Source organism: Nannospalax galili, unplaced genomic scaffold (assembly GCF_000622305.1).
Source record: "Nannospalax galili isolate Female #2095 unplaced genomic scaffold, S.galili_v1.0 scaffold1382, whole genome shotgun sequence".
NCBI lineage: Eukaryota > Metazoa > Chordata > Mammalia > Rodentia > Spalacidae > Nannospalax > Nannospalax galili.
The window spans coordinates 967,393-982,791 of NW_008348397.1; the positions used below are offsets into that span (position 1 = coordinate 967,393).

At 41.2% G+C, this 15,399-nt stretch overlaps 1 protein-coding gene across 2 annotated transcripts in view; it reads right to left on the reverse strand.

The window, feature by feature from the left end:
• Positions 1-4,052: 4,052 nt before the first annotated feature.
• Fbxl20 (F-box and leucine rich repeat protein 20) overlaps positions 4,053-15,399 on the reverse strand; it is a 94,120-nt gene continuing 82,773 nt past the window's right edge. For both annotated transcript variants that reach the window (XM_029569447.1, XM_029569448.1), the window contains exons 11-15: positions 14,515-14,575; positions 13,197-13,241; positions 9,800-9,856; positions 8,911-9,123; positions 4,053-6,254 (exon numbers count right to left, since the gene is read on the reverse strand). In XM_029569447.1, the coding sequence (XP_029425307.1) occupies positions 6,147-6,254; positions 8,911-9,123; positions 9,800-9,856; positions 13,197-13,241; positions 14,515-14,575 (484 nt within the window). In that variant the 3' untranslated portion in view covers positions 4,053-6,146. The remainder of the gene's footprint in view (positions 6,255-8,910; positions 9,124-9,799; positions 9,857-13,196; positions 13,242-14,514; positions 14,576-15,399) is intronic.

A 15,399-nucleotide genomic window follows, 5' to 3' on the forward strand; every position in this document is an offset into this window, starting at 1 on the left:
GGCTCATCTGAGAGGCCAATATGCTGATGTTCCTAAATGTCTAAGAATCAAAAGGCTTCAGAGGCACAGAAAAAAATGGGCTGAAGAAGAGAGGACAATGTAGACAGACTTGGCTTGAGAAGCTGCAGAAGCCCTTCACATAAAACTCACTTGCCTCCTATGCTGGATTCTGGCAGGTCAAAGAAAGAAGGCAAGGCCAGAGCAGGTGGTGCTTAAGCAGCCTATGTTCTTTGCTGGAGAACAAGTGAAGTCAGAACATTTGGATAGAACAGCTTCAGCCAAATTTTATTCTCTGATCAGCTGAGCTAATCATACCCTATTGATAAAGTCTTATAAAGCATTCTATATCTTTCAATCTTACAATGCAAATTTAAGATAAAAATAAAGGTGAGGAGGTCTGGGCCCTTATTTTGCCTCATCTTTCTGTTTTAGAATTCTTTGACATAAGGTTACCATAAGGGTTTACTACCTCAAGACCTCTAGCCAAACCTTCTACACCTCTTCTCAAACAAGACTTGGCCAATTCACTGGTCTGTCAGCAGGAACAGGGCTAGAAACCCACCTAGAAAACACACAGGAGGGAAAAGGCAGAATAGAGCTTGTTTTGCCTTCTTCCTCTCACTGATGGCTACTGGTAGGTGCAGCCTGACCGTCACAGCCAACTTTGTGTGGCAAGCACCCTTATCCACTGAGTTATCTCACTGGTCCACAGAACAATAAACTTTAAAAGCCCAAAGCTCAACCATGATCCAGCATGTTCTATTCTCTCAACAACACTGTCACCTAAGTTGACGCTGCCCATGCAGATAGGCAGGAAACTATCTACTTTCCAGTGACAACTCTCACACTTCCTAACATTAGGCCAAGACAGGTTCCATCCCCGACTTTGTCAAAACCAAAACACAGTTAACAAGATAACTGAAATGAAAGGATTGGATTTCTGTGGCCCTATAGCTAAAAGCAGCAATTCAAATAGTATAGAAAAACCTCCCAAAAAGCATGATAAATTAATTATTCATCAGGTTTCCCTCTGAAATTTTTGAAACATTTCTGACTTACATATCTGCTAAATCAATGTAGTGGATTTAGAAATCTGACTGGAAATTTATACAAACTATTTAGGGAATATTTTTATATCCACTAAAGGTGAGAGAACAGAGTAAATTACATTTTTAAAACATAGGTGTGCTTTCATATTCCAAATACTGAGGAAAAGCTGGTCAGGTCCCTTTATTCTTCATAGCTAGCAGTTGGATTTTAAATGCAACCCAAATCCAAACAGCAAACATCGAAGACCACCAAGAAATGGTCCAAACCACTTGACAGTACCTGAATTCAAGGCTGCCTGTGACAGTTTGCCTTGATCACAGAAAGGACTGCAAGATGCTTGTTTTGGACACACCTGACAATAAACCTGCAGTGTTATTGGGGGTGAGATAGACGCTTTAAATAGAGGGCAAGGAAAGATATAGGAAAAATCAGCAATTCAGTGAAATCACCTCAAGCAGGCCTATAAAACGATGTAGCAGACAGTAGAATGTGATGATGATACAGGGGAATGTTGTTTGGAAACACTACCTGCTTGTTCAAAAATGTTCTCCAGAGGTACTTTAAAATTTCCTACTGGCCACCTGTAGGCTTATGGCAATAGCTTCGAATGGGCCTTGCTTTTATTTGGCTTTTTGAAACAGGGTTTTGATACGCAGCCCAGGCTGACTTCCAGCTCGGCCTCCCAGTGTTGAGATTATAGGCACATGCCATCACACCTACGAGGCCTTTCTAGTTCTAAATCTCTTCTGTTACTCTGCATTCATTTTCCATTGTAAAAGGCATATTCTGGGCTGGGGTAAAATTGGACAAATGGACCAATAGCCTTTTTTTTTCCCCTTGGTCTTTTTGAGACAGGGTCTCCTTGTAGCCCCAGCTGTCCTAGAACTCATTATGTAGACCAGGCTGGCCTTGAACTCACAGAGATCTGCCTGCCTCTGCCTCCAGAGTGCTGGGATTAAAGGCGTGCACCACCATGCCTGGTTGTTTTCCTTTTTTTATGGAGTTTTACTTTGTATCCCCAGGTGGCCCAATACTATGTAGCCCAGGCTGGCCTGGGACCTGTAGTAATCCTCCTGTCTTTGACTCCTTAGTGTTGGGATTACAGGTACATAACATGACACCTGGTTCCTAGTAAGTTGTTTTTGGTCTTTTTGGGACAGGGTCTCCCTGTAGCCCCAGCTGTCCTGGAACTCACTATGTAGACCAGGCTGGCCTTGAACTCACAGAGATCTGCCTGCCTCTGCCTCCCAAAGTGCTGGGATTAAAGGCATGTACCACCACGTCCAGTCTAATAAGTTGTTTATAAAAATTTATTTTAAAATTTTATTAAAAGAATTTATGTGTGATCATACATGTTCCATAGCATGTGTGTGGAGGTCAGTGGACACCTTGTGGGAGTTGATACCCTCCTTCTATTACACGGATTTCAAGGATTGAACTGAGGTCATCAAGCTTAGAGGCAGGTACTTTTACCTGCTAAGCTATCTCACTGGCCCTAAATTTTATTTTTATGTAACATGTGCATGAAGGTCAAAGGACAACTTTCTGGAGCTGGTTCTCTTCCTTCTACCTTGTTGAAGCAAGTCTCTCGTTTCTGCCAATGCTGTGTACTCCAAGCTAGCTGGTGCTGAAGCTTCTGGGCAATTCTTCTGTCTCTACCTCACACCTTACCAGAGGGCTGGGATTACAGATGCAGCCACCACATCCAACTTTATGTGGATTCTGGGGATCAAATTCAGGCTATCAGGCTTCTGATGGCAAGTGCTTCTAGTTGCTGAGTCACCTCAGTGCCCACAATGGGCTTTTTCTAAGGAGACTTTTTCCTATGCTAAGAAGTACCAGGGCTGGAGATAAGGCTCAGTGGTAGAGTGTTTATCTAACATGTGGGAGGTCCTGGATTCTGTCTCCAGCCCTGAAAACAAAACAAAAACCCCAAATTCAACCAATTCAAAAGTATCCCATATGCTCAGCTAGGAAGCACTTAATATTCAGATGTCAAAACTCTTTCCACCTGACTGAAATAACGTAGTCTTCTATTTTTTGGACTTTTTGAGACAGGGTTTCCTTGTAGCCCAGCCCCCAGCTGGCCTGGTACACACTATGTAGACCAGGCTAACCTTGAACTCACAGAGATCACCTTCTACTGCCTCCAGAGTGCTTCACGTAGTCTTCTTAATGTATTCATAAACTGGTGTAGGATGCAAATCAACATAATTAAAACAAACAAACAAACTCTATTTTCCTCCATGCCACACGGACCTGAAGTTTTTGAGAAAGAACATGTCTTGTCCCTGACCATATGCAAGCCAGTGCCACCCCCCCATACACACTCTGCCTTTTGATTGTTTTGGCCCAGAAAGGCTTAATAGCAGGAATTGCCAGCACAAATCCAAAGAACCTGCATGTGGGAAGAGAAACAGCATTTTCAAGACTTCTGATGGACTGCTGATTAACAGAGTCCTTGAAACTTTCAAGAAGGAAAGGAAACTGAATGGCCTAGACTAGGGCAGTTCAAATCCACATTCATTCATCAGTCCAGGTTTTATTGTCAAATTAGACATTTAGCTGATGACTCCTCAATATTTCTTGTGGTTTTGTTTGAATGATCTGGGATCTAAACTAAACACATCTGGAAGTGTATGTATGTATATGTGTGTGTATTCCTATGTGTATTATCAGAAATCTTACTTTAAGAATATATTGAGGGGGCTGGAGAGATGGCTCAGCTGTTAAGAACACTGACTGTTCTTGCAGAAGACCCAGATTCGAATCCCAGCACCCACATGGCAGCTAACAACTGTCCATAACTCCAGTTCCAGGGGATCCAACAGTCTCTTCTGTCTTCCTTGGGCATTGCATGACATGGATGCACTTATCTACATGCAGGCATAGCACTCATACACATAAAATAAAAATAATAATAATAAAAAAAAGAATATATTGAGTCTGGTGTGGTGGTTCACACTTGTAATCCTAACATTTGGGAGACTGAGGCAGGAGGATAACCACAAATTTGAGGCCAGCAAGAATAAGACTTTGTCTCCCCTCAAAAAAAAAAAAAAGGGGTGCTCATGTGTCCATGTTCCTGTCAGGTGAAGCAGGATGAGTCACTATTTCTATGGTTATTTGGAAACAGAATAAAGAGAAGGAGGAATGAAAAACATAAGAAATTTGAGTTTTCAAAGGGGCATAATAAAATAGGACTGAAAATAAATTTAATACTATAAATAAACTGGGTGGTATAGCTGTCTAAGACTCTTTCATCTGATTGCTTTCTACATCAATGGAGAAATACATCAGACTTTATTCTTACATATGCTGGTAGAACCAGTACCTGTAGCATCAAAACAGTTCTTTTAGGAGTCTGGGTTATATGGAAGGTAATATAGGATCATGGCAGCTTACACATTCATCTCCTAAAAGCCCCCTTCCTCCAAATCACACTAATAAAATCACACAAGGCCTCTAACATTGGGGTTTAGTAATTTTCTGCTTTAGAAACTCCTGTTTTTCCCTCTCATTTTCTATGAGGTTTTAAGATTTTTTTTTGGAAGGAACTGCTTCTTCTTAGACTCTGAACCATAGGCACTAAACCCCTTTCCTCAGGCTTGGCAGAGACACTGAGCCCCTAATCCTTTTCAAGACTCTCTTCTGCTATCCCAATGCCTCTACCTGGCTGTCTTCATATCAGAGGAGTCTGCAGCACAGACAGGTTTGGGTCTTTTAAGGTGCCAAGATTAGATAGAGCCTGTTAACACTGACATGGACAGCCAACTGCTATGGGGCCATGCTTGTATCCTGGATGGACTCAAATGGGGGAAAATAAAGAAACTGACTATAGTTCCTCCAGCAGCATTCTTGATAAAGCAAGTAACCTCACAGACACAGGTCAGAGATGCCACTGATCATACCACAGTCCTGTCAACACATAACAATACTAGTCATTTGTGCCTGAGTTTGGGTACTGGGGACTTTGAAGCTTGGTTAGAAGATTTGCCATCTACTCTTACTAATAATGTACTTCTCTTTCCTTAAACAGCTCATGGAGTTTGACAGAAGAAAAATGTACAGGGTGAATACTGAGCACATCGTGCATATGATTCATGTATTACAAGATACAATAGAAACCAAAAGTTTGCTTTCATCAAAATAACTGTTTCTTCTCATAACATTCTTGCTTTTGTTAGTTTCCTTCCAGATTGGCAAAGATTCAGGCAGGGTCCCCTAATGGTAAAATTTAGATTAAAAAAATATTTATTGATAATGTTTCTTTTAAAAATGTTTGGTAACCCCAACTAATCATCCAAAATGCAAACTTTAAACACATCAGCAAGAGTAACAACTGAGTGTAAGTAGAAGACTATGAACCAGTGAGAAACTGAGCGAGAGCAGCAGGAGCAACAGTGAATGGAGACAGGTGTACAGTGAGCTACAGACAGTGATAGCTTGAGTAAATAAGTAATCATATTTGGACCCCAGCGATTTCAATGCAGCCATTTAGGAAACCTCTGAGCCAAATACTAAAACATCAGCCGACTGGATGAGCCTTCTTTGTGAGCATGCTCAGTATGTTGTAATGGAAACAAGGTGACACAGAAGCTGTGTAGGCATCTTGCAATGGATGGCTACCATTTCTAGAATGCAAAGAAATTTTCTTTCTGGTCCCTGGACACATCATAAATTATTTTCCCATGCTATCTTTCACCCTGGAGGATTGCAGTTACTGTTTAAAATTCCCCAAAGAAACCCCTTAACAAAAGAAAGAAACCACAGTACCAGTAACACTGCGTTTTGCTGGAATGTCCCCTCCCTCTGCCATGGCCTATGATTTCTTCTGGGCATGTCCAACAGGAATAGTTAAGTTTTACCAATCCACTTGATAAAGCCAGGATGAACTTCAGTCCCATGGTCACAGAACTATGATGGATAGGGGTGAGGGTGTGTATGCCTGTGCATGTGTGACTCTGGGGATCTGGACACTGCCCTTGCTTTGTAACCCTTGCCCAGAATGCTGGGGTCGCTTCCACTGGAGAGACTCCACGGTAACTAGAAGTGTCATTAAATACTCAGTTCACCAAGGTTGACCACCTCCATTGTCATAGGATGATGCAGCATCTGCAGAAGCGCTGTCTGCTGCCCCCTACTGATGGGGGTGGAGTGACGGGTGCGAAGTAGGCGTGGACTTTAATATTGGGTAAATGGGTCTGAAACAAGACAGAAACATTACTAAGAGAGAGCTGAAACAGCAATGTTGCTTCTCAGAGAAATCGAGGGGCTGAATGGACAGTAAAGCAGGGTATGCTGAGTACTATTCAGGGTGTTCTACGTTCTATTCTGTTCTATGTTGTTCAAATGATTAAATCAACTCATGTGAACTTTGGTACTTAGTTCTACAATAATAAAACTGGGGTGGGAGGGAAGAGGTGTATTTCTAATTTCTTTTCTTGTCCCCAAGAGATTCTCAATTAGAATCTCATAGCTGGAAGAAGCTATGTAAGTTTAAAATACTTTTTTTTACAACATGCTTTTAGTCTTTACTATTTCTGAATGCCTACTATGTTTAGACAATGTGTTTCTTTTAAAAAATATTTATTTATATTTATTTATTAATTTATTAATTAATTTATTTATTTAGTCTTTTTGAGACAGGGTCTCCTTGAACTCACAAAGATCCACCTGCCTCTGCCTCCCAAGTGCTGGGATTAAAGGCATGCACCACCACGCCTGGCCATTTATTATTTTTATTTTATGTGTATGCCTGTATTGCCTGCATGCAGGTAAGTGCACCCGTATTGTGCAATGCCCACGGAGGACAGAAGAGGCTGTAGGATCCCCTGGAACTGGAGTTACAGACAGTTGTTAGCTGCCATGTGGGTGCTGGGATTGGAACCCGGGTCTTCTGCAAGAACAGTCAAGTGTTTTTAACTTCTGAGTCATCTCTCCAGCCCTGACAACGTGTTTCTTATTAAATGAAAGAGGTACAAAGATGGGGATTCTGTTCTGCAAGATCTTATCTTCTCTAGACACCCACCTAATAGCTAAATTAGAAGTGTAAAAGTGCTCAGAGAGGAAGAGATTCCTGACAATCAGGTCCAGGAACAATATATAGTAGGCTATATGCCAGGAATGGTGGTATACACCTGTAACTCTAGGATTAAGAGTTGAGGCAGGAAAAATCAGGAGTTCAAAGTTATCCTAATTACTATATATAGCTATAAGTTTGAGGCCAGTCCAGGCTACATGAGACCCTGGTTCTCAGAATACCAACCAACCAATTAACCAATCAACCAATCAAGAGGCTCTAGTCAGCCTGTGACTTCTCTGTCTCTCCTACTCGAGGTATGTTCTTAGCCCTCTTTCTCTTAAGAGAGAGGAGGAGCTAAAACCAATGAGAACTTAAGAACTGGTACAGTATTCATTTATTTGTTAAAGGCTGTTTCAGATTTTTTAAAGAGACTTTTTAGGACTTAACTAAAGAGGCAGAGTTGTGGAGATGTTTCAATCAATTAATCCCCCGCCCTCCGACCTATCTCTGGTACTGAGAACTGGACATAGGGCCTTACAGATTCTGTGTAAGCCCTCTATCCATAAAACTACATTCCTAGCCCTCTCTTTTTTATTTATCCACTTTTTATTTTATGTGTATGAGTGTTTTGCCTGTGTGCATTAAGTGCACACATGTCATACAATGCCCACAGAGGTCAGAAGACGGTGCCAGCACCTCTGGAACTGGGATTATAGGTATTTGTTAGCCACCATGTGGGCGCTGGGAACTGAACCCTCTGCAAGAGCAGCCCAGTGCCCTTGACCACTGAGACATCTCTCCAGCCCCCTTACTTTTTATTTTGGGACAGGGTCTCACCAAGTTGACCCTGCTGACCTTGAACTCACTCTGTAGCCCAGGCTGGCACTGCAATTGATTCTCCTCTTAGACTCCCAACTACCAGTGTGGACACTGCTTTCTGCCAAACATTTTTTTTGTCTTAATTAAAAAAATTTTATGTCGGGGCTGAAGCTCAGCTGATAAGAACACTGGCTGTTCTTGCAGAAGACCTGGGTTTGAATCCCAGCACCCACATGGCAGCTAACAACTGTCTGTAACTACAGTCCCAGGGGATCCTACAGCCTCTTCTGTCCTCCGTAGGCATTGCACGACATGGGTGCACTTACCTACATGCAGGCATAACACTCATACACATAAAATAAAAATAATAAATAAAATATTAAAAAAATTTTATGTGCATGAGTATTTTACTTACATATATGTTATGTAAGTAAATCCTCTGGAACTGGAGTTACAGAGAGTTGTTAGCTGACATGTGCTGGGAACTGAACCCAGGTCCTCTGCAAGAGCAGCCAGTGCTCTTAACCACTGAGCCATCTCTTCACCCCTCCCCCCAACATTTTATTTCCTTTAGAACCAAAATCTGGCATGTATTCTTTCTTTTTTCTTTTTTTGTGTTATCCCCAGCTGGCCTGGAACTCACTATGTATACCAGGCTGGCCTCAAACTCACAGACATCCACCTGACTCTGCCTTCCAAGTAGACATGTGTTCTAATTTGTTTGAGCTCTAGGGTTGTGGTTAAGACCTGGATACCATGGAATAAACTTCATAAACTTTTCCTTCCTATCAGTGGTTACTTTTCTACTAAGTTTCCATCTGGAACCACAGTATAAAAGCTATTTACACTGAGGTTTGGTTGCTGTCTGTTTTTTTCCACCTTGCTAATACCCAAATAAGTAAGTAAAAATAAGCACAGAAATCTAAAACTGAAAAAAAGAAAAGGAGAGGAAGAAAAAGAAAGGGGAAGGGAGGGTGCTAGAAACGGCAGAGCTGGAGAGTGATGCAGGTCTTTACCCTGAGTCTCTTGATTCCAGCCCGTGTGATTTGCTGGCAGTCATAGAGTTCTATCCGCTCAAGGCTGTGACAGCTCTTCAAGTGCTCCAGGGATGCATCAGTGATTAGTGGGCAGTTGTCCAGCTCAATCACCTCCAGCTGGTCATGGGCACAGGCCCCATTCCCTAGGTGACGAATTCCATCATCTGTGATCAGCTCACAATGAGACAGACTCTGTAACCAAAAAGAGCAAAGAAAGTTAGTGAAATATCTTCTGATGTTCCTCTAGTACACAGGCTCGTGTGAAATCAGACCTTCTGGTTGATTCTGATATTACAAAGCCACCGTTCCATCAAGATGAACTGAAGAATATAAAAGTGAAGAGTTGATGGGCTTCTGGCATTTATGGCTTTTTTTATTTCTAAATTTATTTGTAAATTCATGGGATGATTGTGAAATATTTCATAAACAAAAGACAGCCTTAAAAATTATGTATGAGACCAGGCATGGTGGCACAAGCCTTCAATCCCAGCACTCAGGAGGCAGAGGCAGGCAGATCTCTGTGAGTTCGAGGCCAGCCTGGTCTACATAATGAGTTCCAGGCCAGCTGGGGCTACAGGGAGACCCTGTCAGGTGTGATGGTGCATGCCTTTAATCCCAGCACTCCAGAGAAAGAGGCAGGCCGATCTTAACTTCGAGGCCAGTTTGTCTACATACAGAGTTGTAGGCTAGTCAGGACTACACAGTGAGACTCTGCCTCAAAACAATACAAAACAAGGCGGACATGGTGGTGCAGGCCTTTAATCCCAGTCTCTGTGAGTTCAAGGCTAGCCTGGTCTACATAGTGAGTTCTAGGCCAGCTGGGGTGATAGGGAGATCCTGACTCATAAGATTGAAAAACAAAACTCACCAATACTTGAAGTCGAGGACAGTGTATAGAAAGCTGGATTAATGTGCTATCCGTTATCTGAAAGAAATGTTAACTTTGTTTTAGCTAAAATTATACCTTTATTTCAGGTATAATCCCATGGGTTATACTCCACTCAACTACACTTCTAGTTTAGATATCATCAATTAACAAACCCTTCAGATAAGTCCCATAAGGTCTGTGAGTCTGTAAGAACCACTCAGATGACACTCAAATGCATCTAGGCCTTTCCAGTCTTCATTTCTAGACACCTTTGTTTAAAATTCCTCCTTTTAAAAAATTTTAATAGAGATCATGGGGTATGGTGGTGCAACCCTTTAATCCCAAGACTTAGGAGGCAGAGGCAGGCAGAGTTCAAAGCTAGCCTGGTTCACACAGTGAGTTCCAGGACAGTCAGGATTACATAGTGAGACCCTGTCTCAAATAACAACAACAAAAATCCATTAATCATTTTAAAATACAAAATTCATGGGGGTGGAGAGGTGGCTCAGCAGTTAAGAACCCTGGCTGCTCTTACAGCAGACTGGGGTTAGGTTCTTATCACCCACATGGTGGCTAGCAACCATTTATAACTCTAGTTCTAGGAGACCCAGGATCCTCTTTTGGCCTCTTTGGGCATTACATGCAGCCAAAATACTCATACATGTAAAATAAAAGATAATAATAAAAAAAGGAATCTGGGACCTCAAGAGATGGCTCAGATATTAAGAATGCTTTCTGCTCTATCGTGAGGATCAGAATTTGGACCCCAGCACTCCTGTCAGGTGACTCATAAACACCCATAACTCTAGCTGCAGGCGCTGCCCTCTTCTGGTCTCTGTGGGCACTCACCATACCCATGTGTACATACACTCAAACACACATACACATAAATAATAAGATATAGAGATTAAATTTCAAAGGCATTTGATGCTCTTAAGTGCCTCATTAGGGTCTACCTTAGATATCTTTCTCTTTCTTGCTTTCAGGAATATTTTTAAAACTTTATTTCTATAAGATTTGTCTAAACTGCCAGGCATGGTGGCCACGTCTTTAATCCCAGCATTTGGGAGCCAGAGGCAGGTGGATCTCTGTGAGTTTCAGGCCAGCTGGGGCTACAGGGAGACCCTGTCTCAAAAAGACAAAATAAAAAAACTAAAAAAAAAAATTGCCAGGCCTTTAAGAACCCATGTCTTCCCTGAACAAGAGGACAGGTGACTCATCACAGTTACAGGACATTTTGAGAGATGTTCCATAGTCCCCTAGAACTTAGTGGACCTTGCAGGGCAAAGGGCAAAAACTGTCCTTTAAGTCCCTCTGATCACATTAATATAGGCCTCAAACTATGGTTGTTAAACATCCAATAAAGTTAGTTCTACCAGTCTGGTTCTTTTTTTTTTTTTTTTTGGTCTTTTTGAGACAGGGTCTTCCTGTAGCCCCAGTTGTCCTGGAACTCACTATGTAGACAAGGCTGGCCTTGAACTCACAGAGATCTGCCTGCCTCTGCCTCCTGAGTGCTGGGATTAAAGGTGTGTGCCATCACGCCCAGCTCAGTCTGGTGCTTTTAATTATCATGTACTATGTAGGCTTGGGTAAAAAACCAAATATTATCAGATAAACCTTGACTAGATACATATTTTGTTCCTTAAACTAGTTGACTAAAATGTGACCATAGACATTTTAAGATAATGTGTATATTATTTTTGTCTTATCCTTTATACATCATAACAAACCTACACAGATATTCATCACTTTTTCCTTATTTTGGAAAATATCTCCATTCCCATATCCTCTTAACACCTTTTACATTCTCATTTTCTTTCTTTTTTTCCCCTAAAGTAATTATGAGACATAATAGCATTAACAGATAAATTTTTCATCTGTTGTGAGACTTCTTTTCCTGGGGATGCTTGCTCCCTTTTAAGGTTCTAGTTTCAAGCCAATATTTGCTTAAAGTTTTACTAGGGAACCATGAATTTATTGAGCTTACTTACCGAAGTAACTGAGGGGTTCCTGAGGTGTATGTATGACCTGAGGGTATGCACACTGGAAAGCCTTTACCCCTTTCTGGATTTAAGATATCGTTTCACATTCTGTTCCGATTTCGAGGGGATGTGGGGTTTGATAGAAGGTTTCCTTGTAGTTGGCCTGGACTTGCTATGTAGGCCAGGCTGGTCTTGTAATCTTACAGAGATCTGCCTGCCTCTGCCTCCTCAGTGCTGGAATTAAAGGCATGTGCTGCCATACCCAGCTTGTTACGTTTTTAAAACAAATCAAAACCTATCTCTTTGGAACCTTTATCCAGTAGACTTTAAAACCATCAGAGAGAAGAATCAGAATGTGAATCATAAAAAAATTAATGTCAAAGCACCCTTAAATTTAGGTATTTAAGATATTGGCCTATTTCTTTTTTGTAAGGCATACCATCACACAGCATGACAATAGGAGAATCAGTTATATCCACAAGGGGAGCAGACAGGCCCTTCTGAAACCTGGGAAGACATGGACATTCTGGAAGGAAGAGTGGTCTTTCATGCTACCTTATCTTAGAACTAGAAGTAAACCAGTGCTTCTTTGCAAACTCGTAACTATTTTTATTATACACCACTTCAGAGCTGAGAAATGGTGTGTATAGTAAGTAAACGTGTACTTAGAAGGACTAATATTAGAAACGATAAAAGGGATACTCAGGCATGTACAAGAAATAAGAGTGTGCACATGCCACAGCACGTGGATGAAGGTCTGGAAAACTTTCGGGATTTGATTCTCTCCTTCCACCATGTCGGTTTCAGGGACTGAACTCAGCCTGTCAGACTTGGGAGAACGCATCTTTACCTACCGAATTACCTCTCATGTATTTTCATAGTTTTTGTTTTAAAATGTGTATGAGTGCTTTACCTGCATGTAAGTGTAGCCTATGTATGCAGTACCTGTGGAGGCCAGGAGAGGGTGCTGGATCTCCCTGGGAGCTAGCAACCGAACCCTGGTCCTCTGGAAAAATAGTCAGTGCTCAGAGATGGCTCAGTGGTGAAGCACACTGACTGCTCTCATGGAGGACCTGGGTTCGATTCCCAGCACACAAATGGCAGCTAACAACCAATTATAACTCCATTTCCAGAGGATCTGAGACCATCTTCTAAGCTCCGCAGGCATTGCATGACAAAGGTGCACTTATATACATGAAGGCAATTCATCCACACACATAAAATTAAAAGAACAATAGCCAATGCTCTTAACCCAAGTCATCTCTCCAGTCGCATTTTCACAGTTCTTTAACAAATAAAACACAAACAGTGCTCTGCAGTGGGCCTGGAAGATACTTCAGTAAATGGACAATGTACACTGCCAGGCACTTCAGTGTCCTACATAAGGGGACTTGTGAATAAAAACACAATCTTACCTGAACACATTCTTCTAGGTCCATCTTTTCAAGCTCATGGCAGTTCTACAAAGTATAACACCAAATAATTCTGTATTAATTTAAAAATTTTTTAAACTTATTTTTATTTTATGTGTAAGAGTGCTTTGCCTGCAAGTATGTAAGTGCACCTGTGTGTGCAATGTCTGCGGAGGTCTGAAGATGAAGTCGGATCCCCTGGAACTGGAGTTATGGGGTTGTTAGCTACCTTGTGGGTGCTGGGAACTGAACCCAGGTCTTCTGCAAGAGCAGCCAGTGCTCTTAACCACAGAGCCATCTCTCCAGCCCAAGTATTAACTTTTTTTAAGAAAAATACTTTATTTATTATTTTTAGTTTATCTGTATTGCCTGAATGTAGGTAAGTACACCTGTGTCGTGCAATGCCCCGAGGACAGAAGAGGCTGTTGGATCCCCTGGAACTGGAGTTACGGACAGTTGTTAGCTGCCACCGGGTGCTGGGATTTGAACCCAGGTCTTCTGCAAGAACAGTCTATGTTCTTAACTGCTGAGCCATCTCTCCAGCCCCCAAGTATTAACTTTTAAAAGAGTTTGATGACTGTGAAATTTATCAATTATTTCATATTTATACAGAGATCTTTCTCCAGCCCCCGAGTATTAACTTTTAGAAGTGTTTGATGACAGTGCAATTTATCAATGATTTCATACTTAAACACTGAACATTTTATAATTTCAATTTTATAATTGCTGAGTATTAATACTGGGCTAATACGGAGATCTTTTCAATCAGAAACAATTCAATGAAAATTGTTTCTTTGGGAGAGAGTTTTTATCCCCTCCTTTAGTTAGGTGTGCTGGCATTTACCCAAATCAGTAGTCCATAGATCTGCCTGAAATGACATTCTCCATGTTCCTTAACATTAGTCAAAGGCAATGCAATTTAAATGCTATTACAGTTATTCACAAAGCTTTAAGTTTAACATTTAAACTGGGCCTGTATCTCTTTCAACATTAACTCTCACTCACCAGTCCCATGCCAGAATAGTAAGTTTCTTTTACAAAGCATCAGGAAGTCCCTGTTTAATTTAAATCATCATTTTAACAAGACTATGGAGAACTCAAGTCTCACCAGGGAGTGTCATGTTTTCTAACACATGTCTGCTCTGGAAGCAAAGCAAGCTGGCAGCAACAGGTCTGTGGCTATAGTATGAGAAGGCTTGGGAAGACGAGCTCCAAGAGCTCTCCCTCTCTCACCTCTGCTCCCTTTGCTGCTACTTCTGAAGTAAAAATCCCAAAGAAAACCTATGGGAACAAACATGTGGAACCCAAGGAAAACACTTACCCTGGCCAGAGTCGTAAAGCCCACATCTGTTAATTGAGAACATCTGGCTACTTCCAATATTCTGTTAAAAACAAAAAACAAAGTGAAAGTTAAGCTCTTGGTCCCTGAAACCTGGTTTTACCAAAACGTCAAAAATTTAAGAAATCAATCTCCTATTTGCTAATGACTCATAAAATAGAGTGACATTAACAACTATCAAGTTTGCCTACAGAGCCTGCTATTTGTTTTCATGGAGTTATCATAAAGTGGTCCTGTAAATACCACATTTCAGGGTGATGCAATCAAAGAACACAGAGGAATATAATTGAAGCTTGTTGTTAATGCCAAACGCATTAAAAGCCTTCTTGATGGCATGCTGCTAACCCCCAGAGGGCAGCCTGCTCCTAAAAAACAAAGGAAATGGAGATAAATACTCTATTTCATTTAATGTGTTGCTGAAGTTAATTATTTTCTTTCTCTTTCATGTAGGTTCATGCAGATTTCACTAGCTTTTAAAAAATATAATGAACTGCTTAATTAAATGTCTGTTCCAAATATAAAATTTTATACTTGTAAAGCTTCCTGCCTCCTCCCACAGGCTCCCAAGGAGGCCCAGTGGAGAGGGAAGCTTGGCTGGCAGCCATTCTCCTATAGCAACTACTAAACACTGACCTAATACCAGCTAAAAGACTGGGAAATCAGGAGCTGCTCTTTTCTGTGAAAATCTAGTAAACTCTGTACTATACAAGGGAATCAAAGAGCATGTTTCAACAGTTTGTTAAAAAAAAAAAACTGCAACAAAAGTTAAAAGAAATTAGTGAGTTCAAGGCCAGCCTGGTCTACATAGTGAGTTCCAGGACAGCTGGATCTAAAGGGAGACCCTGTCACAAAAAGACCAAAAAAAAA